Here is a 24,018-nt window from a genome sequence, read left to right on the forward strand (position 1 = left end):
AAATCCACGTATGGAGCGAATCACACGCAAAAACACAACAATCCGTGAACCGAGGTTCCGAATCCCACCAAAGCTCACTGACCTGCACTGACAGACGCCCAGGGGCGTTCGATTTTCTCATTGTTTCAATCGATTTTCTGTGACCCAAAAGCCAGAATAGCTTCAAGCCCTGTGACTCGTGAGACTCCACTCAGAGGAGCTCGAAATTGACGGAGTCCAAAAGGCTACGATTCCATTGGCTGAGGTACAGTTACAGCCACACTCCATTGGAAGCATCCATGCCACATGGTGTGATCACAGCCCTTTCTTTCATGTGAACGCTAATGACTATATGAGTATAAGGCAGCCCTCTGGAATCTGCACAAGAGCAGAGCACTGAGCAGTGCTCTCTTTCTCTCACTTTCCCTCTCCCCCGCCCCCCCCCTCTCTCTCTCTTTCTCTCTTTCTCTCTCCTCCTCTGCAGTATATTTCCCTCCCTGGACCCTTTCACCTCTGAAGGTTGCGTGTAGTGTAGCTGCTCAAATCATAGCTGTATCAGCACTACCTCTCCTTCCTTACAACAGTCTCCAGCACTGCCTCTCTCCCTCGCTTCCCCGCTCTCCCAGGCCTTTCCGTTCTTCACCACCACCTCCTCCCATCTCTCTGCTGCTCCCTCTAAGCTCCCACTAGCACCAACATGGCAGCCCTCACAAGCCCACAAGGCCTCCTCCTCGCTCTGGGCCTTCTTCTCGGCTGCCTTCACAGCACCCTTGCAGCCGTCTACAAGATGGGCGACATTAATGGCAAATGGGGAGCTGAGAACTACTTCCAAGTTGGCGATTCTCTGTGTAATGCTTCCAGATCCCTTCAGTCCCTCTATCCTCGTCTCTACTTCCAACTCCTCTTGCATGCTCCCTTTTCTGTCCAATTCCTCTTGCATGCTCTTGAGGTCCATGCAAATGTAGTCTCTTAGCATATTTGCTCTTGAATTCTATATAAACGTAGTTTTGTAGCATTCCTTAAGCCCATGAACGTAGTCTCGAACAGTGCCGTTGTTGTTAGAGCTCATGAACCTCGTTTCTTCGCCTTGTTCAAGCTCATGAACATCTCTGACATATCCGGTGTTCTTATTTTGCAGCTTTCTCCCACCATACTCGAGGCGTGCCTGTACACCAAGTTAGCCGAGAGGACTACAAAGCGTGCGAGACGGAGTCTCCTATCAAAACATACAAAGATGACAACAACGTCGCTGATCTGAAGGAAACATCCACCTACTACTTCATCAGCGGCTCCAAAAGCCATTGCATGGAGGGGAGGAAGCTGCTGCTAGTGGTGCTGGCGAGTGCTCCAGGTCCAGCTATCCCAGTCTCTGCGCCATCCGCCAAGACTCCAGCTCCAACAGTTGCAACCCCCCCTACAGTAACGGCTCCAGCTCCTGCTCCCACTAAAGCTTCTCCCACACCTGCACCCGCTACTCCTCCCCCTTCAGTTCCTGCTCCCACTCCCACAAGCCCACCACCAAGTCCTGTTTCCCCTCCTGCACCTGCGCCCGGTCCTGCTACCCCTCCCACCCCCGCAAGCGTACCCACTCCCGGACCGAGTGTCTCACCCCCCCCTGCTCCTCCAGGACCTACCCCCGTTCCCTCTTCCCCTCCCAGTGCAGCATCTTTCACAGAGGTTCGAACGTGGATGGTCGCCGGTGCTGGGCTTTGCAGTGGGTTGTTGCTCCTCGTTTAGGCGCTTCGTCTGTTGGGAACCGTGGCTGCTCGTTGCTGTTTCTTGTGCTGGGTCAGGCGCTTTTTTAGATAAGATGGAGCTGCAGCTGGTGATTCTTTCCTTCCGTATTCTTTCGATTCGATCTTTCTGCCCACCGCGTGTTCTGTTATATCTGTAGGTCTCGGCTCGTTTTGAGTCTTTTGCCATTCATCTGGACCTCTTGTACACTCCGAGCCACCTTTTCGCCGCCTGGTTTTTTGTATCGCCGTGTGTGTTAGAATAAGATCTTGAGGAGTTTTTTCATCGAATTGGTATAATCTATAACTTGTAGCACATTGTGAACTGTGTACGTAATTCTTGGTGTCTAGATCTATTCTCGAGCTCGTGTGCAACGAATTTTGAGGCTGAGACGACGTAGGCAATGATCAACTGCTAGCCTTAGCGCAACGTGCATCTGCACGCCCGTTCATTGAGATCAAAGTTCATGCTGTGCTATTCCGTGCTCACAAACAATAGATTTCCAACTTAGTGCCTCTTTCCAGCACGAGAAGTTTTTCATATTCAAAATCTCTGAGCACGCATTTTAAAAGTGTTTGAAATTTTATGATGTATAAATATACAAAGTAAAGGTTTAGCTTAGGATAATTTCAATGTTATTTTAAAAGGTCCATATCAATTTGATTCTCGATCACCATCTTTAAGCTCTTTATAAAGGGCCTTTTGTAGTTAAAATTAAGCACATTTTGAGAGAAAGGATTCACACGTTCTTATTTAGACCATCTGGTGATCCACATACAAAGGGACCTTAGCCAATGCTCAAGTGAAGGTATTTAGTTTGTGAAGTAGTGAAAAGTTTGCTTGATCAGGGAAGGTGTTGGTTAGTTTTCTTGGTTTCATTGTTGGGTTAGGGTGGCATACACATGTGATCCCCCCCCCTCCCTTTCCTCTCCAACCAAGTCACCCACCCACTCACACATCATAAGATTTGGTCTCACTAGCACATCTCTCTTTCCTCTTAAAAAAAAGATAGAAAGACTTTTAAGAATCACATGCAAAGCAGTAACACTTCATGCAATTTGGGCATTTTCCCACCTTGAGCTAGCTACAAATGTTCGATTACCTTGGGAAGCTCCTCTACTCAACATGGGCCATGGGCAATTGGCCCCTCAAAGTTGTCCAGAAGTCTAGGCATGCTATCTCAATTTCAAAGGCAAAGAAGCTTTTTGGGGACAATGCCATCTTTAAAAGGACTAAGCATGATTGAGTGTACAGCCAATTGTGTGAAATTTTAATAAATATATTGCATAGAGATAACTTGCTCAAGCCTTGATTTATGCGTTGTACTATGGGAAATTTGGGCTCAAAGGGAACTTAAGCATGCAATCCTTAATCTAAGGATTAGAAACTAACAAATGGAACACTTGTTGAGTTTGAGAAATTCAATGATTCTACATCATCAAAAGATTACAGTGCATCATTGGAGAGTCCCTCACCTTAGTTCCCACATTCCCTTCTAGATGCCAATGGTCTCCATATGTCTTATTCTCTATTGGTACGCGCATGTTGCACCTTACATTTGTCCCTCTCTCTCTCTCTCTCTCTCTCCTGGTCTCCCCCTCCCTCCAAAATCTCGTGAGGTGTCTCTCTCGACATTTAAAAGTACAAAAGTCTAGAAAATAACCCAAACCCATCCCTACCTCCCACCCAAATTATAATTGTGCACCATATCCCTCGTATGAGGCAAACATTTTTCTTGTAACTAAGCTAATAACCTTATTTTGAACTATAGGCTCATGCATATTTTCCTAGAAATGAACCTTTTGGAATTCTAGGGAACATCTCATCCATAGGTACTTAGGTTTATCATAATGTGAAGGATGCAAATGGTAATTAGATAAGAGAAGAATCAGGCACATGTGTTGGGTTACCATGAAACCCTAACTCTTCCAAGACATGAGTTTGCATGACGTTTCAAGAAAGAATAGAACAAAGAAAGAAGCTTCTCAAAGGCCTTATTGTGAATGGAAACCTCACATTCCTTCAAATTGTGATTTTATGTGATGTCTATCTATGCTTTTCCATTTTTCCCTTCTTTTAAGGATGAACAAATGCTTGTTATAAGTTTTTTAAATATTCTAGGTTTGGTATTTTGTGTAGAACTATTATCTTTTGAGTAAGGACGTATGGATGCTTGTCGAAATTCAAAGCTTTTGAATATCTTGCTATGTCATTTTGTTGTGAACTAATTTCTTTGAGTAAAGTGGAAAGTTGTCCATTAGAAATCCTCATGCAACCCAAGATTTCTAAGAAAACTTGGGAGATTTGATTGATGTGTCTTGATTGCACTCTGACCTCCTTCCCCAAGTCAAGAACTTTTATTTAAGTTGTGTGCCTTGGAGGGAAGGTGCATATGGAAGTATTCACTTTTTCCCTTTCATCATTCCTAGTCTTAAATGGTCTCATCATGATCCATTCAATGTAGATGCTTTTAGAGGCATCCAAGTGTATATGAAAAAAACTTTTGATTCAGAATCTGTGGGGGAGTTGGTTTATAAATGTGTAAGTACGTTTTAAAAAAAGACCGGTATGTAAGGAGTTTTCCAAGATTGTGGTTGTGTTCTAAGTTGTATTAATTTTTTGGAATTATTTTCATTTATTAAAGAAAATGCATAAAGTGGGAACTTTGCCATTTAAAATGAATCCAACAAATTTTCCTATTTTATTCGTACGAATAAGCTTTTTTTTTTTAAGATTAATTTTTAAGTCACTTTTTAACCGAACAAATAAAGAGCTACCCTCTTCTCTACATGCCATTCTAACATCCTCCCTACTATTACTCTTGCGCATCACATTCAGGTAATTTTTTTATTTTGAAGTTTTTTGTTTATCCTCAGCCAGCACTGATTTCTCTTCGAGAGTTGTGTGTTGTAGTCTATGTAATAGAATTTAGTTTTTTTCCCTCAGTTTGGCACTCATCTGTCTTTGAGAGTTGTGTATTGTAGTTTGATTTGTCTATTTAATATATATGCATGCTTAGATAGGCTTAAATTTCTCAATATGGCACTCATTTCTCTTTAAGAGTTGTGTGTTGCAGTCTAAGTTATATGTTTGTAGAATGACCGCTTTGAACAATGGAGAAAGATCGATCACTTTGATCTTAGTAAACCCTAGAGGAAGGTCCTCACGAATGAGAATGTTAAATTCTTGATGACTCTCAATCAAGGCATCATCAAGACTGCTTTGGCAGAGCATGGAGTAAGAGCCTTGCATGAAAAGTTTTGAGATGTAGAATTTGGGGATGAACACATGCATCACTTCATCTTGGAGAGACCACAATGTCTCGGCCAAATAAATCAAGACATCATTGGTTGCGACAAGAATTGGGAGGGTTTGAAATTTAACACACGAGTTGCATACATAAAGAACGCATGGCATTCCTTCAAAGGTAGAGGAGATGCATCAATGTTGATTGCATCTATTCCTCTATGTGCATCTATTCATCCACGGCCTCTTCCACTCTTGGGACACCAACTCCCTTTAGTAAGAATACCTATCAAAATCCTGAGTATGAGATGAATTTAACATATGACATGAGTATAAAATACTCAAATTAGCATGGTTGTCTTCTACACTAAAGAGCTTCAAATATGTCTTTACCCCTTGAAATTTAGGTAATACATGAAAAAGTTACATTAATTTGAAAGGAGATGGGCTTTCATATTTTAGTGAATTTTTTGTTTTACCTCCCCTCATCCAAAAGACCTCCCCCTTGGGCCTCACATATTATGAAAAATATATACAAATCTTAAAATCGTGCATATTTTCTTTTGTGGGAGAGGGGGCATGATATTTTCATATTTTTCCCTTACATAATTGAAATTTTTTAAGGAAATCCATGCATATTCGATATGGACCTTGTCCCCCCATACCTTGGATTTTGGACGAGGGTAGTGACATAATACATATTGAGTTGGTGCCCCAAGCTTCCACCACAAGCACCAGTCCATCCACCACAACCTATCCTTCCATGTCCACCACAACCCTTCCTTCCGTGTCCACCACAACCCTTCCTTCCACGTCCACCTTTCCATCCCACTTTCCATGCTCCACGTCCACTAATCCTTCCGAGAGAGGAGGGGGGGGGATCGTGAAAGGGTAGTAAAGAGGGGAGGATCATGAAGGGACTAAGAGAAGAATAAACAAAGAGAGAGATGGAGGGGAAACAATGAGAGTAGAAAGAGGGAAAATTATCTCAAGGAAGAATGAGAGAAGAGTGAGGGAAAATTATCTCAAGGAAGAAGTTCCCTAAAAAAATAAATGAACAATATATTAGGGGAGAATTGGGGTCTCAAAAGGGCCTCATAAGGAATGGATTAGGGAATGCTTAGTGGGCTAATGCAAGGGGCTTGGAGGGTCCCAAAGAGGCCTAACCAGCCCAACCTAGGTGGGTAGGTGGGTTAAGCCCACATTTGAGCCCACCTCTCCCCCCATCAATGAGGGGAGGGGGCCACTTTTTGAAATTTGAATTTCAAATTTCGAATCTCCCTCCCTCCCTCTCTCTCTCTCTCCCTCCCTCCCTCTCTCTCCCTCCCTCTCTACCTCCCTCCCTCCTCCTCCTCCCTCTCCCTCTCCCTCTCCCTCCCTCCCCCTCCCTCCTCCTCTCCCCTCCTCCGTCTTGCTCCTCCTCCTCCCTCCTCCCTCTCCCCTCCTCCTCCTTCTAGATCCTCCTCCTCCTTCTGGCTCCTCCTCCCTCCTTCCTCTCCCCTCCTTCTCCAACCACCTAGGATCCCTCTCCTCTGCTCCTCCCTCCTGCAGAATCTCTCCCCTCCTCCTCCCTCTTGTAGCATCTCTCCCCTCCTCCTCCCTTCTACAGCAACTCCTTCCCTCCCTTCTACACCTGTCGCCCTACTCTTCTCCTCCTCTTCCTCTTGCCCTCATCTACTTCTCCTCCTCCCTCTTCCTTGCTACTCTCTCCCTCTCACTGCTCCATCTTTGCCAGCTCTCCCCTACATTTTAGCGTGCATCACTGATACCTCTCTTTAAGTACTCATGGCACCATTCGAGGACATATCCAACAAGTACCATGTGAACCTACAACTGGAGGCAGAATATGCAAGCACACATTCTTTGGGATATAGTGGAACTCCTCAAAGTATGCTCCACAGTCTTCGATTGCAAGGGAAGAAGCATCTTGACCTTTGGGTGGATGGAAACTTGTACCCTTTAGACCGTGCCACCCAAAAGAGTCCTCCTTTTCATACAGTGCATGATGTTGTTCGGTTTGTTGGCAAGGGACATGCTGGATTGCTCGGTTATTACAATCGATTGAACCATTCTCAGACATTGGCTATGTAAGCAAGCGAGGTGCAAAGAGCCCAAGCAGAAGAACTTGCACATTTGGGAAATATTACTATTGTGGAAATGCATAATAGTATGCAGGATCTCCAATTGCAAAACAAAGAACTCAGTGACAAAGCACATGCATTGGGACTTGGAGCGACATGAATTGGAAGAATCAATCCAGAAGCTTGCTGAAAGCAAACAAGATTTGGAAAGATCTAGCTATGGCCAAGTTCAACGTGCTGTGGAGAAGGAACGAGAGAAGTCGATAGAACAAGTACAAAAGTTGAAGGGAACACCTTTGGGATTGAAGGAGAGGAAAAGACAATTGCAATCTATGGATACATTGTCAACCAATAGTGGTGCCCGAAAGAGGAGAATATGGGTTGCAAGGTTAGTTCCCCAAATTTTCAATGAAATTTCTTACCCCAAAATATTTGTGGTGTTGCATTCTTTCCACTAAGACTCATTTGTCCTCTACTTTAGGAATTTCATGGAGGATGTGATGGGAACAATGGAAATGGATGATAGTGATCCTTCATATGTTCTAAGAAGTTTAATAAAGCAAGTGATGTCATGGAAGTGTTGAAGGACCCTAGACAAAAAGGGCTACGTAAACAAGTTGGTAGAGAGGTAATGAAGGATTTCAAGGGCCTCGTCCAAGCAAAGAGGTGCTTGGAGCTTGTGATGCTGCTGGTGTAAGTCGTAAAGCTTACAACTCTGTTTTTAAAAGTTTCAAGTCTGCTATGGAGGAAAAGTATGAGATATCTACAATGCCATTGCCAACACCGTGGTCTGTAAGGCTTGCACGTCAAGAAACAAACTAATGTGCTAGAGAAAAGCTTGGAGGATACCATTGTGTAAGTGGCACAATGACTTGGAAGAGTAAAAAGAAATCTGGCATCCAAATGTTTGAGATGAATGCTTTCAATAATGTTTACGTGGATGTAGAGAATTTGCAGAGAGCCATGGTCAAATTCTATGGGATGAGAGAAGAAGGTAAGAGAAATTCGCTCCACATTCAACTTTATTTCTTCTAATTTCTATATCCTTACTGAATTTCTCTTTCATTGTACAGATGGCAAGCTAGTATTTGTTATAAAAATGGATGAAGCTCAGTTGGTAAAAGAGCACAAGCTAGAGAGGGTGAGCATTTGTATTATGAATGACGCCTTGCATTTTGCTCAAGGGGATGAGGAAGTTGAGCAGGGTTTCTCAGTCCAATCTGAGAAGGACATATGGTGGCTTGCAGCCCTTGAGACCCCAAAGGAGTGCCACGAGACATTGAAGTGGGTTTTGGAGAGAACCGGCATCCCGTCGATTATTCAAAGACAAGAGGCAGGGCAAACATTAATTGTGGATGGGCATGGAACGTTTCAAGTTGAATGGCATCTAGCTAGTGATTTGAAGACCCTAAAGTGCTTGTATGGTTGTGATACAGGTGCAGATGCAAAATGGACATGCTTGTATTGCACCCACTCTCAGAAGATGCAAAGGGGAAGCACACAATGGGAAAATGACATCCTTTCTTGCAACCAAAGTGCAGCCCTTGATCATCACAAAAAGGATCCTAAGTGGGACCTCATTCTACCAATTCCATTGGAGCGAGTACACGTGTGTACTTTGCATGCTGAACTGCGTATACTTGATAAGTTACTCTATCTCCATCTAGTTTATGCTTGGAATTTGAGGCCACAGCAAGTATCTGCACAATGCATTGTAAAAGCTGAAGAACTACTCTCATTAATGGGACTTCACAGAGGCAATGTGAAGCTTAAGCAGGACAAGAAACAATCAGGAAAGACACAAAATCTTCCTGCTAAAGTGTCCATGGGTGGAGGAAAGGCAAGGAGGTTCTTGTCCAACCACAATGCTGATAAAGAAAAACATACATTGGCTCAAAGCACCCTAGGTTGGGAGTACTGGAAAGATTTGTGTGAGTGCACCACAAATCAAGCTTCACATCCGCGAATTGCTACTTTGAGAGCAAAACTGTAGACAAAGCTTGATGCATTTATAAAGTTGCTTAGACAAGGTCAAACAGATGAGCTTTATTATGAGAGATTCAAGACAGCATTGGGAGAATTCATATCATTGATGGTAGAAGCATGGGGGGAGTCACATATTACACATTACATGGTAATCCTCCTTAGGTTGAAATTTTGTGCTTTAAACTTGAGTCAATTTATGTTTCTAATACAATGTTTTTCTTTACAGCATATTCTTTATGCACATGCACCATGGTTTGTGGAGCAATGGGGCCCTCTGTCCATTTGGAATACTCAAGGAATGAAGAAATCACACTATAGAGCAAAGGCGGCATACTTCAAGAATACAAGGCATGGGGGTGGTATCACGCGAAGCAATGCACTACACAAAATGTTCGATTGGTTTTATAGATGTCTAGAGGCCAGGACTCTCAAGCGCGATAAGGTAGAGGTGTCAAGTCTCACAAAAGCGGTTCAACATGTCAAGAAGACAAGGAGATGTGCTGTGCTGCTTGGAAGTCCTCAATAGGGAGCCAAGGGGTTGCGCTTTGGTTGCAACGTAGAGTCAGACAAGGGAGGCGTTGGGTCCTAAGAGAGCCCCAAATGTAAAATGTTTGATGAATAAAGTTAACGCTATTTTGAGTCAATTATAGATTCCAAAATTCACAAATTTGTTTGGAAATTGCAGAATTGCATGTGTGACATGGCAGGGTGGAGGGGTGACTGGCTTGGGAGGGAGGGTGGTGAAGATTAAGTATTACCGAACTGGCGACAAAAGACTGGGGGGGAAGGAGGTGCACTCAAAAAACCCTAATTTAAAAGAAAAACCCTAAAGTGCTTTAAAAGAGACTATATAACGCACTTCAAAACCCTAAAATCCCTCATTTCTATGGCACGAGTTAAACAAACTCTGCAGACCCACTAGACACGCCATTTAGATGCTACCCGTTGTCCTCCTCACAACGCCATGGCCTCCGAACACACTGCAAGCCCCAGTGGCCAAGAGGGCAAAGATCACCAAGGATCTGAAGGCAGTTCTCATCATCAGGAGTCCAAGCAACGCGAGTCCCCACCGTCTGACTCTCATGGGGGATCCCAGGGATCTCAGCACCATGAGGAATCCTAGCACGATGAACTCTTCCATTTGTCCCTCTTGGAGAAGGAAAATAAAGGTCATTCCCCAGGATAGGAACCTATTTCCTATGTTTCTGATGACTCCACATGCTAGGACGTCATCAGTGTCCACCTCCCTAATCCCTAGGGGTGTGAGCTGGGCTCGAAAGTGATCTAAACGCTTCACAAACCTGGGTTCTTGATTGAACAAGTACTTCAAATAATCAATTGGGACCCATCTTTTTGTAGACTCATCAAGTTGATATGCAAAACTCGCGATGTAGTCTTGCATGTACTTGATGAGGTCTTCAAAATCATCTCGGGCTCCCAAGTAGGTGCCTAGGACATCTATGCTCTTATCAAAGACTGGAAATAACTCCTCCTCTCTATCAATTAATGGAGTACCGGAGATGAAATTGTGGAAGGCAGACCTAGCATAATCCATGGTAGTTTGGTAGCTAGGAGAACTATGGCTATGATAGTGAAACTTTGAAACTAAAGTAACTTTATAACCTATATATACCCAAATGTTCTAAATATAAAAAATAAAAAGAATGAGCAGCTGCTACAGGAGGTGCTCGAGAGGGAGAAACACAGTGGACCAGAGCAGGAGGGGGCAAAGAAGATGCCAAATGCATTCCCACATTTGAAAAATGGAGGGAGAATGGAGCTGGACCAGAGAAGAGGAGGGGGCATGCCTGTAACAAGCTGAGAGGGGGGAAAATTTTGCCCAAAAGGGCCCACCGCCTCTTAAATGACTTGTAGGTTTGTTTGGGGGAGGTGCATATGGGAGAAGGGTCAAGCATGGGTTGAGGGGGGGGGGATGGTTTGAGTGGTCCCCGGTGTAAGAGGAGTAGCCATGCTATGACAGGAGGAGGAAAGGAAGCCATGCACATGAGGAGACTCTCTCCCAACAACCACACCAATACTGAAGTGGGATTTTGAAAACACCACAAAGCGATTAACACAACACATCTTCATGCTCCGTAACATTGAGGGGAGGGAGGGGGTAGGGGAGTGATGATAAGGGTGAAAGAAAATAGGGAGAAAAGGGGCTAGGGGGAAGGGGCATAATATGAACATCAAGGGACAAAGCATAATGGAAATGAAGGAAGACGTGGAGGGAGACTAGTATAGACATCATGAGAAGAGAGAGAGAGAGAGAGAGACACACACACACACAGAGCATTGGGAATGGAGGAAGACTGAGGGGGGATTGGCATTAACATCATGGAAGAAAGAACAATGGGAATGTGCTTAAATACATGAGCATGGTGGCTATCCTATAAAGCGGGTCACATCAAGCAATAGCCTCCTCTTTTTATAACCTAGAGGAGGGTCTCTCCCAATAAATGTATCCTCCCACATGCATAATGTGAGTGTGAAGGCATCTCCCATGTGGGCAAGGAGGGTGCGCACTCTCAAAAGCATGTGACAATACTTTCCCACAAAAATCAAACCTTCTTATCCTAAGTCTAAGATGCCCCATGGCTCCTTCACAACTTAATAATATGCACAGGCATCAAGGAGGATATGTGGAGGGCTGGCATAAAGATGCTTGCCACTTCATCCTACTCTTCCCCTTATTATAATATTCTCTCTTGGACTATACATGATTGACTTGGCACATGTTTGGCATCAATTGATTTTCTAGCCCATTTAATGGTCAACTAGAAGCCCTTGATGATTTTTCTACCTACTTGCATACTGTGAATGAGTTCTCTAAATGAAGATACTAGAACAGTTATAGATCTTGCAAAACTTATAGATTATAGCTTCTACTTTTGATAGATCTATTAAGACCCCTTTCTTGAGGGAAATTTGATTAGGCACCTCATGTACAAAGAGAAGAATCAGGTGAGTTTGGTAGATTGACATGACCTCAAAGGAGACTATCCCTTCTTCTTGCATGTTGATGTGCTATAAAAAATCCAGTGAATCATTGATGAAATTTGGAGCTAAGAGGTGAAATAGAAAACTAATATTAGAGTCCCCTAGGATATCCATCATTTGGAATGGTGCTAGACATGCTGCGAATGATCATAGGGTAGACTTTTATGACTATTTCATGGTCTCAAATAGTCCAAGGAATACATGAATTAAGCCACTGATGACCATAGAAGAAGGTGTTCATCCAAGGCTTCAAGGATATATTTGTCTAGTGGTCCTATAAGGACTTAATAAGAGTACCCACGAGCCTCAAATTTCACCACATACCTCTCAAGCATAATGCAAATCCTATGTCAAGCCACCTTATCCCATGAGTCCAAACAAGCCAATGAAAGAAGAACTTGTCAAGATGGAGAAAGATGGACTCATACTTTTAATTTAGTGTTCAGGAATGGTTGTCACACTTAATCATCATTGTCTCAAAGAAAGACATCAAAAGATTAGAGCATGTAAGGACTATTGAGGTTTGAATAAGGCTATCAATGCACGTGCACCCCATCACCTTCACTAAATCATCACTCAAGTCTTTCCATGAACATCTCATCGACTTATGCACGTGTTTTTGGAGGACGTTGCTTAGCAAAAAGGGGAAGAGGTATGAAACCAAGGAAGTCGTCTCTTAGTGATCATTTTTGTCTCATGCTCTTGTGTTTCAAAAAGCACTACACTATTGGGTTGTGGCTCAACTTGATGAAAGATGAATTCTTGGTCAGAAGGGGAACCTTGTTGGGTCATGTAATCTCATGGATGGAAGTGTGACATGACACAAAGAAAATCCTGACCATTCCTATGATGGAAACCCTTATTGATGCCAAGGGACTACATGCTTTCCTCTTGTTGCAAAAACCATGCAAGGATTGAGTTAAGGGAATCTAGTATTAAAGAGAGTATCCCATATGACATCCTAGATGCTTTCTCCATTCCAAGTAAAGGCCAAAGCATGCCCTCATTATTTTGGGGTCCCTTTGAGTGTGGGGCATAGATTTTGTGGCTACAATCACCCCTCCCTCAACCCAAACTCCTTCCCAAATCAATCCTTTTTCTAGTCTTGGCTTCTCCCTTTCCACCCTCTTCACAACCCTCCCTTTGCTTTGACCCAACCTTCCACGTGGTAGTGAACCCCCCTCAATGTACCCCCTTCCCCTTCGCATACCCCCCCCCCCCCCCCCATTTTGTCCCCCCATTCATGCACATACCCCCTTCCTCTCCACCACACCCCCTCCTCTCTTCACAAACCCCCTTCCTCTTGACTATGACCTTTTATTCATATGACCCCCTTTCTCCTTTTGCCCCCTCTTCCTCTTAGCTGCACTCCCTCCATCTAATATAAATAGACTATGTACATGTACAAAGGGGTATTTTAAATTCAAAGTTACATCTATACATAAAAAACTATGTAAAATTATAATGTGGGGGAGTTTAAATCTTACATGTCTTTTATGGGCTTTTATATAGTGTCTATCTTGGGGGTATTGGTTCTCACAATAGCATGCCATTCTAAAGATTACCCTCTTCCCATTCCTATTTAGCTTTACGAAAAAAGGTCACTCATTTTGGGGACCTGTAAGAAATTCACCGTTTTCTCTCTTTTTTTCCCTCCAAAATATGCAAAAATGGATTGCATTAAAGGTTCCTATCACATTCTCTCTTTAGACTAGATTTTATCCCAATCTTGACGTGTGCACAATGTTAGGACCACCTAATGAATCTTTAAGCATCTTTGTGTTTTAAACTTTTAAAGCACCCACACGAAGGATTAACATGGACTTATCATGGTAAGTCCATTGCTAACACTTTGTTTTATAAAAAGTTGAGAGTGTAAAGCAATATTGCTAAAAAAGATGGGAACATTTGACCACGCCACTGGAAAACCATCCAACAAGAGGACACTTTACCTTCTCCATATTGACTTAGAAGAAGAGTATGCACCTCTGCAAAAACATGGGTTTGACCTAACTCCGAGTGAGAGTTTCCAAGCAAAGTAGAAACCGAGCAAAAGCGGCCAATTTTGGGCCAATAAAAGTTGCATCGACAAAGGAAGAAACCAATATCCACAATGAAAAAAAACTCTACTACAGCAAAGGAAATTCATTCATAACTCATGCACCAGAATATAGTGCAAGAACTAAGCCCAACGTATCAATGAACACCAATCAAAACTGGCATGGAGCATTAGCAAAATGTGCACACCACAACATACTTTGCAATATTGACTAATGCCAAAGTTCTCCTTTGAGTTGTCAAAGTCTTTACTAGACAATCATGAATGACCTTGACAAAGCATGACTGAGTGTTCAATAGTTCTTCAAGTCAAAGCAAAGCATTCACAATTCTTACCACCAATCTCACAATAGCATGGCTAGGTGTTCATTTGTTGTACGATCTGTAGGGGGAGACTCCTTTCTTTCATCCTCTGCCCCTCCAAGATTCCATGAGGACTCATTGGATACTCGAATAATTCATAGTGCAAACAATCTTCCCGGATAGAGAGTTCATCAAGTAGCCACTTTACTTAATTTCTAGGAGATTATCACATGTCAAGGTCCCATTGAGTTTCATTTTGACTCTATCAAAGAGAGGGTCCATAGTAGTTGCTCAAAGAGAGGGGCCACAATAGTTGCACTCATGTGTCCTCTACCATGACACCCAAAGCACGGCTACCTTCAATTACATCTTCATTGATCAATCCTCAGACCTTTAGGTTGAACATGAGGCCCCTCTAGCACTTTGGATAACAAATTTGAGTCTCAAGTGTGCTCATTGACCACCTTCATCATCCAAGTCCTAGATGGCTCAATGAGCCACCTCTTCATTGATACTTCTAGATCCACAAATCCATTTCTATTTCAGCCCCTCTTGGGTAGTCTATCCCCCACATGAGGCATCAATCAACCCGCAAGTTAGGCTAAGGAAAATCATCATCCATATCAAGGAGCCATTGTCATTAGAACCTCATGGTTCTAAGGCACATCCAAATTCAAGTTGACCCAGACAACCTATCAAAGCACTTTGCCCCCCCACAAAAATCAAAAGCTTCCAATGCCACACCATCAAGGTCTGAAGCCCTTCATCATCTAAACTCTCAAAGTAGTGAAGCAGTCACTCAAAACCCTTTTGAACCCAGAGTCTCAAATTCAGTCCATTCCAAAAGTACCTCTACTCATTCCAAACTATCTTTTGTAGGAAGCAACGATTCATGGTCAAGGTTTACGAGCTTGAAGAATCAATAGCAAGCGATTAGTGCCCCTCACTTTAAATCAGCCCCAAAATTAAACCTTCTGATAATGAAGAAAAGAAGCCCCTAGTGTGCCTCCACCTCCATCAAATCACTAAGACATACCCAGAGAAAGAATAGTAGTATGCCACTAGCTATAATCACAATCATCAAAGCTAGCTGGAATGGAACCCAAGCTCATTCAAGTCTTTATTTTCTGTATTGTGAATTCATTCATCTGATATTCCACCTTGTGCATGTCATTCTTGTCTGCTCAAGTGTGTGCTCACCTAAACACATGTGTTGTTCATGTGTGTCATTGACTCCCCTTGTTTTATTTCACCATCTGCACAATTGTTGCTCAAGATCGATCAAACCTTGTTTCATGATGTGGTAGTTGTTCGATAGCCATGTTCGACTCAATGATTGGGCAATCACAATTCGACAATCAAAACTCACATATGGAGCAATTATTTCCTCACATATGGAGCAATGATTTCTAACAACCTCATGTTCATATCAACCACCTAACTAGGCTTCTAACCTGTCACTTGCTATGTGATGTGTTCTCTATGTTATGTCACCTGTGTCACTCCTTGAACATTTTGTTTTGTAGAGCACCTTTGTCTCATGGATTCATTGCCTTGTTCCAAGTACCAGATGCATCCCTTAAATCATAGCCTTTTTTCCCAATACCAACTACACGAATTAATTCATAGCATTTGTTCCTAGTACTACCAACTGTGCCCCTTATTCTGTTCCATCTTCCTTTAGTCCTTCTTCACAAGGATTGGCCTATGCAAGCTTCATCCTACCACTCTTGCTTGTCAAACTCCTTACACCTAGGCGGGGCAATTCACAAGCCATCTACTTGAAAGTCCCCTAAGGGATTTGTTCCTCCCTCTAGTGAAGAGACAAAGGAAATGCTTCCTCTCTGTGCATAGCAAGAACTACCCTATATCCCTACCCTGGTTGCCTTGATTCAGCAACCCAATGTGCCCTGCTCAACTACCGCATGCCAACCAAGGTCTTGGAAGGCAATTATCAAGCCAAGACACTCTTAGTGGAGGTCTTGCACCTATCCTTCATAGCCCTTTGGCTCATTGAAGAGATCCAAGAGCCATTCGGGTTTAAAAAGGATCCAAGAAAAAGCCCTACCTATGTTACAATGAGTTTTCAAAAAGAGTGGTGGCTGATGATAAATCCAACACATTGAGAGACATACAAGAATCATGACCTCCATCTATAGCAAAAGACATACAAGACAAGATTTCCTCCCACAATTGTTTGTCTTAGTTTCCACTAGCCTTCATTTGACTTAGTTCAAATATTGGATATGAACGTCCTCCTTGGTGATGGTTGTAGGAGATCAGCAATTAGTCCCTCTCCTGTTGCACAAAAAATTTTCTTTAGGAAAGGGGGTAGATCAATTGATTGTGTGGATGGGCTATGCAAGGTAGAGATATCAAGCCTAGGTAGATCTTTGCTCAAAATCAAAGGAGCCTTATGGTCGACTGCCATTTGGTAGAGGGGCCAATACCTATAGAGGCATCAAATGATGAGCAGGCATCCTATCCCCATTTAGGGACCTATACACGGGAAAAAACTATTGATGTCTATAGACATGAGTTTATACTTAGAGATTCCATCCATACTTGATTTCATCTAGTGCCACTCCATGCTCTCTCTTAATTCCTCCATTAGTTTGTTGATTTGTACTTCCCATCTACCTATTCTAAAGGCCCTTGTCAACAAATGATTCCATACATATGACTTGAACTAAGGCAAAACGGCCTTTATTTTTCAATGGACATTCAAGTTGATATTTTTTAGGTGAAAAAGTTGAGATAGCCCAATTAAAGTTTGAAGGAGGACTTTGAACACATCCTTCAAAATTTCATGGAAAGGAGTGATTCAAAGACATCCTTTACCCATACTACATGAGTTGTGAGAAAATTGATGTAAATTCTTGCTCTTATCAATAAAAGGGGAGGCTCTTCCCTCATAAATAGTGGGATGTCCTCATTGTTCACTCTTGTCTTTACACCCCCCCCCCCCAACATGCCTAATGATAAATCTATGTCGCTTAGATTTGTTATCATATGCAGGAGCAGCGAGCTCCAATTTGCCGGAGTGAATTTTCCAGTGAACGAAGATGCAGATGCGCACATTGTTTCACATAGTGCGTAGAGTGCAAGTCAATGTGCAAGAGCGCATGATATTGCAGTGGTAGGCATGATAATGCACATATGTGAGGTTGCGGGTTCGATCACAACGGTGCAGCAACCTTTTGCACATAAGTGCGATGAACTTTTTGGGAGTGTTTCCAACAGGAACATCGTTCCACTAAAGATAAAATGAACGAGCGTACAAATAATGCTATGCCCCAAACACACAAACAACACCTTTACTACCACCCTTTTCCTCTAATTAATACATTTTTGAATTCTTTTCAATTAGGGACCTATTTTGATGAAACGGGTAAATTTTGTCCATTTATTGGACCCTCACTCTTCTCCTACAAGGTTAAGTCTACACAATAGGCAACTTCCCAATGTTTCAAATACTTCAATTGAGGGGACTTATTTTTTATGAGGGTTCCTACAATTGGGCTACGTTAGTCAGCTTAGCATAACTAATTATGTTAAGTTAATGATAACCTTGACAAGGGAATTACATTCCCATTAGTACCCACTATGTTATGCAATAAGTGGTCTTGACAAAAACTTTCGGGTTTATTTCATCAATCCAAAGTCTGTTCTTTAAAGTTAAGGTGATAATGGATTCTTCTTTTAAGGCCTTTCAAACAAGTACCCATGTTGTATAGTTCTAAGTTGATCTTGACCATGAAAAGTTCTTAACAAGATCTTGCTTAAAGTGGTATTCCCACTACTCACCCCCCTTAACCATTAAATTTCTACATTCCAATTTATTTCTCTTCATAGAAGGCCTTAAAGTACCTCTTTTGGGAGGGTTAAATTTATGAGCATTTTTTAAAAACCATTAATTAACTAAATGCCAATGGGAATGCACATTTATGTGGACACTCTATCAATAGCCTTAATTAGTGCTCCCTAAGGCAGCATTCACAAACATCCAAACATTTTTCCAAGAATAGGTTCTTCTTCCACATGACAATCTTTAATAGGCCTCATTCAACCAAAAAGTTATCCACTAGGAATGAATCTCAAAAAGGCACCCAAGGTGCTGAGATGTGAAATAGTGGGCCCAAAACCAAAACTGAGCCAATAGAATTCATAATTTTTTTAAACATGTCAAGTGTCTATGAATCAAACGATGCCTAGGCATCAAAAATTTTGAGCTCGACTAGTGGATGTCCAAACGTTTGACTTGGCAGTGGGAATAGGCCCTAAATGGGCAAAACTTGTGGACTTGCAATTTTCTCCTACAAGGGTTTTTTTCACTTTTTTTAAGTTGTTCCTTTTATTACAGCACTCCATACAAGGTGACCAAAATGCAACCTTGAGCTACCCCTGGGGCTTGAAACCCACACATCTGTGCCACTGGGTCTACTTGTTGACTCCTATAAGGGTTTTTATTTTTGGCCTGCCCATGGGAAGGTCTAAGTGGAGGTTCCACTTTGAGAAGCTAAAAATGTTGATTTTTCCAAAATTCCCATTTGGATTTTTATGATTGGGCTAGGTTGCACTTCCCTTGAAATCCTCCATCTTTTTCTCCCCCTTTTTGGCCTGCCCTCTGGGTAGCCTTAGCAACGATGCAATTTTGGCAAAGCAGAAATTATGCATTTCTTGAATTTTTGGAAGTGCATTTTTCCTATTGGCTCTTCTTCATTGGACTTGAATGCAGACTTTAAAGTGGTTGACTCTCTCTCTCTCTCTCTCTCTCTCTCTTCCCTTCTTTACAGTAGGCAGCCTAGGGAGATGTTTGAGTTTTCTCACAACCCCTTGAGCCAAGTGTATGAATATAAGCCCTTCATCTTATGCCCTTCATTTCATAGCTAAGCTTTTGACTAAAGTACTAAAAGCATATAGGTGCTTTTCACAATAAAAAGACTATATAAACATTTCCAACCTATTCAATTTGAAGAGATGGTCTACTTGATTTGCAAGTTTGGGCTCATTGGCATGTGAAGCTTTGAAGAGCCTCGCGATGACCTTATGCTCTACTCTCACAAGCCTAAAAGCTCGACTTACTATAGTGATCAAGCTCCCATTTTCCCGAAGTTGGAGAGGCACGTAACACTAGCTAAGTGGAGAGTGAGAATGTTACGTGCTCTACTTCGGACTTCCTCTAATGATAGTTGTCTTTTTGTGCTATCCAGAGTCTACTGAACGATCTGATTGTAGTCCATGTGACAATATTGTAAAAACTACAATTAGGATCAGTTATTGTATAGCCTTATTCATGTATTTGTTGGACTTCAGCTTTCAAAATATGGACATCATAAAATCAATAATAAATCATCACCCCTGACATTTGCAAGGAGGATCACGGGTCCTAACGGACCCAGTGTCGCATCTCATGTCCACTATTTTACTCATTCTCTTTTTTCCTTAAACAATTGATAAAATACTACGATTCAGCTTCAATTTTGAGTTAGTAGTTACTTGATCCATGATGGAAAGACTGCCTGTCGCAAATCTAGTTATCTCCTCAAGTCTTCTTACATAGGATCTCCACCTTTTCTCCCACACCCTCCCTTCTCTCTCTCTCTCTCTCTCTCTCTCTCTCTCTCTCTCTCTCTCTCTCCTCGAGTCTTCCTCCCCACCATTTCCAGTGGATTCCTTTTTGTTTACTTTTTTTATCTTGGGTAGGCCTTATGAATGATTGAATAGCATTCACCTTGTTCTCTCTCTCTCTTCTTCTTCTTCTTCTTCTTCTCTCTCTTTCTCTGCAACATTTAGTTGCACTTGTTATTTGTATCCCTTGAAATCCTCCCATCTCTCTCTCTCTCTCTCTCTCTCTCTCTCTCTCTCTCTCTCTCTCTCTCTCTCTCTCTCTCTCTCTCTCTCTCTCTGTGCCCCTTTTTCGCCCACCATCTCGAGCAGGCTACATGAATGAAATTCTTCTTTTCTTTCTTTTTGGAAAGTGCCACCAATGCTCCACGTACGACCCGACATGGAGATGGATAGTTAGAGTACATACCCGCGATGATCCGAATTCAATGGCTAGAGATATGTAGGGTAAATCGTGGGAACAACACTACATGAATTGATTCATTTCTCAATCCTTACTTTTAGGAACAATGAAGAAAATTTGTATTTCACGATTGGCTCGCAGCCCCCGAAATGTTCTCTTTTCCTATCTTCATGACTAACATCGCCATATTTTCCTATATTAGCTGTGAAAATAGAGTCCCGATGAAGGTGGCGAAATGTATGATTGGCTCGCAGCCCCCGAAATGTTCTCTTTTCCTATCTTCACGACTAACATCGCCATATTTTCCTATATTAGCTGTGAAAATAGAGTCCCGATGAAGGTGGCGAAATGTATGATTCAGCTCTATTATTCGACTCTCCTAAGAAATAGGTCATAGAAATCTATAACGTGGGAACACCCTCTTACGGGCTTATGTCATGGAGGGGAAAAAGGGGGGAAATAATGACGGCTACTTTGGAGCCTAATTCGGATGTTTTTCCTATGATGCATGACATAATGATTCGAGGGAAAATGAGACATACTATAAAGGAAATGTCACATCAATGGTTCTCAAGAGTGTGGGAAATAGAAGCTTGAGGTCCCACCCTATTTTCCACCTATTTTCCTTCTATTTCCCATGGTCCCACCCTATTTTCCACTTATTTTCCTTCTATTTCCCATGATGCATTTGCCCAGAATAGCTATTTCTTAAGTATTTCCCTTCCATGACATAAGGCCCTTAGCATATGCACAAATGTATCTGCGAGTTAGCATATGCTGCGTGCTCTCTCTGAGTCTGTGCTACTTGGTCTACACTCTATAGGCTCCTACAAAGGTAATTCTCCACAAGATAGGCTACCACCTAAAAGCCTATTTGCATGTTGTTATGCTTGCGTTGCCCTTCTCCTTCCGTTTTGTCATACTTCGTAGAACTGCCCCCTGTCAAGGTGCATCCGATTTGGGCGCTTCGCCTCTGAAGCCCACTGGATTTGAGCAGCTCCGCTGCGCTATCATCATCTCTGTCCTCCCTTCCATCTCTCCACAGAGACTTCAGAGTAGTTCTAGCAACACCCACAACCGTAAATCGAACGAATTACGGTTTACAAAAGCCTTGGCCTATCAGAATATCCAGGCCTACGCTTCCCTCTTACGCGAATTTGGCATTGCCCAAGAGTTGGTAGACGGTCAGCGAGTCCATGACAGCATTATACGAGATGGGTATGGAGGAAATCGATACCTTTGTAATCTTCTTGTGGAGATGTATGGCAAGTGCAATGCTCTCCAGGATGCCCGATCGATTTTTGACAGAATGCAGAAACGGAATTTGTTCACATGGAACATTATGATTGCAGCATTTGCTCAACATGGGCGTGCGACGGAGACCCTACAGCTTTTTCAACAACTGCATCAAGAAGGGTTAGGACCAGACAAATTCACCTTCAGCACAGTCCTTGGTGCCTGTGCTACCATGGCAACTATAATAGAGGGTAAAATAGTTCATGCTATGCTCTCAGACGGTCGGCTAGAGTCAAATGCTATTGTGGGGACTGCTCTTATCAACATGTACAGAAAGCATGGTTGTCTTAAGGAAGCAGAGCGAGTGTTTGACCTTATTCGCCCACACGATACGTTATCATGGAGCGCCATGATTGCTGCGTATGCTCAACAAGGCCATGGCGACATGGCACTCCAGCTTTTTCAACAAATGCAGACGGAGGGGATAAAATCAGACAATGTTGCATTTCTTGGTGTTCTTGCCGGTTGTGCCAGCTTGGCAATCTTGTCCTGGGGCAAATTATTCCATGCTAGCACCATCAGTAGTGGTTTCGAGGCTGATGCTCTGATAGGCAATGCCTTAATTAATATGTATGGTAAGTGCGGAAATTTGGAGCATGCCCAGTCGGTGTTTGATCAAATGCTTCAGCGGGACGTGGTGTCATGGAGTGCCATGATTTCAGCGTATGCCCAGCTGGGGCATGTGGAAGAGGCTCTCCAACACTTTTTAGCAATGCAGCTGGATGGTGTTATGCCGAACGATATAACCTTTGTCAGCATACTCTCTGTATGCAGCCATGGTGGGATGGTGGATAAGGGTCTTTTCTGCTTCCTTTCAATGAAAAACTGCTACAATATCACGCCAACTTTGGAGCATTATGGGTGTTTGATTGATCTTTATGGACGGGCTGGTCAATTGCAGGAAGCAGAGGACTTGATTATCAAAATGCATCTTCAGCGTAATGCTGTGATTTGGGAAACTTTGCTTGGTGCCTGCAAGGTCCATAGTGATATAGACCGTGGAAGAAGAGCTGCTGAATACATCATGCAATTGGATCCACTGAATGCTTCACCATATGTAACACTGGCAGATTTTTGTGCTACAGATGGAAGGCAGGATATGTCACGAAGAAAAATGTAAAGCAGTAGCTTGGTTGGACTTCGATTGAGTACAAACAAATTCATTCATGGTCCTGTAGTGTATGCTATTATGGGGAGGCCATGTAGAATATCGTGAGATTGAAACTGCACTATGTTGTGTTTTTAGAGGATGAGTTTGGGAATGTTCCTAGATTCATCTAGGTATATGCTTCTGCCGTATTAGTGGACATGCAAATTTCACATTGTGAAGTTTTCGTCCAAGATGCGGCCTGCTGGTATTGCGATAATTCTTTCTATCTTAAATGGTGCGTTGCCCTATCAGCTAGATTTAGATTTAGATGCTCATTTGGGAGAGACTAAAATGAAATCGTTTAGACTTCACAAGCAGTTGTAGCTTGAATGAAGAGATTTGGACTACTTTTTGATTAGCCTTCTCCTTTAGTGCTAGCCTTCGTCATGGCTGAGTTTGCCCTTCACCTCCGGAGTGCCGATAGAAACTCAGTACGAAGACTTTGTATAAATGGATGCTCAAGTATGTGTGGGTGTGTGGATTTGTATGTGTGAGAGCATACTTTTATACTATGGTCTACACCCACTGTTGGGCGCTGATGACATCAGTGGGGATGGCCTAGTAGCTAGTCCTTGCTATGCGTGATGGAGTTTATGGTCTTCAATCTTATGAGTGACTATCGTGAGATTGAAACCGCTCTATGTTGTGTTTTTAGAGGATGAGTTTGGGAATGTTCTTGGATTCATCTATGTATAGGCCATGTAGAAGTGAGGTTTCACACCATATACATGGTGGATGTTGCATGGTATGGAGGTGTGGGACTGTCTAACCTCACACCTTAGTGGGAAGTTGGCCATTTCTTTTTCGACTCATAGATGAGGGCCTTCCTCCTGAAGCTAGGCTCTGTATTATAAACAACCTTTGTGTCTACACTGCTCACTCTCAAGATTGTGAGGGAGAAATGACCAAGAGGATGCCAATTAATTTGATCATTCAAGCACGGAGTGTACTTATGTCACGATTATTTCCAAGTTGAGCAGCTCTTTGTTCACGTCTATAGTTTCTGAATTGTTGGCTGTTCTTTCTTGTCACAATCATTATGTTTGGCAGTACGCACAAAAAGCTCTACACTTACTTTGGAGAGCATTATTTTGTGACAGAGTCTCTCTTCTAGTGCTACCATCTGTCATGGCCAAGTCTGCGCTCCTCTG

The 24,018-nt window shown here is 42.6% G+C and overlaps 2 protein-coding genes across 2 annotated transcripts; both read left to right on the top strand.

Moving 5' to 3' along the window:
• Window positions 1-334: 334 nt before the first annotated feature.
• LOC147879757 (uncharacterized) lies at window positions 335-2,228 on the top strand. Its single transcript, XM_087371741.1, has 2 exons — window positions 335-827; window positions 1,118-2,228. Exons 1-2 carry the CDS (start codon window positions 677-679, stop codon window positions 1,714-1,716), a joined length of 750 nt encoding a protein of 249 aa, XP_087227867.1. The 5' UTR covers window positions 335-676; the 3' UTR covers window positions 1,717-2,228.
• Window positions 2,229-21,231: 19,003 nt separating this feature from the next.
• Window positions 21,232-22,955, top strand: LOC147879758 (pentatricopeptide repeat-containing protein At2g33680-like). The gene has a single exon (XM_087371962.1). The coding sequence runs from the start codon at window positions 21,308-21,310 to the stop codon at window positions 22,835-22,837; it is 1,530 nt and encodes a 509-aa protein (XP_087228088.1). The 5' UTR covers window positions 21,232-21,307; the 3' UTR covers window positions 22,838-22,955.
• The last annotated feature ends 1,063 nt before the right edge of the window (window positions 22,956-24,018 follow it).

This window comes from Dipteris shenzhenensis, chromosome 33 (assembly GCF_047967505.1).
Source record: "Dipteris shenzhenensis isolate YYH24624 ecotype China chromosome 33, Dip_SZ_1.0, whole genome shotgun sequence".
NCBI classification, from domain to species: Eukaryota; Viridiplantae; Streptophyta; class Polypodiopsida; order Gleicheniales; family Dipteridaceae; genus Dipteris; species Dipteris shenzhenensis.

Excerpts from the sequence above, each read along its gene's own strand:
- LOC147879757 (XM_087371741.1), top strand. The coding sequence starts at position 677 with ATGGCAGCCCTCACAAGCCCACAAGGCCTCCTCCTCGCTCTGGGCCTT. Across the intron at positions 828-1,117 it reads CCAAGTTGGCGATTCTCTGT|CTTTCTCCCACCATACTCGA; the intron begins GTAATGCTTCCA and ends CTTATTTTGCAG.
- LOC147879758 (XM_087371962.1), top strand. The coding sequence starts at position 21,308 with ATGCTTGCGTTGCCCTTCTCCTTCCGTTTTGTCATACTTCGTAGAACT.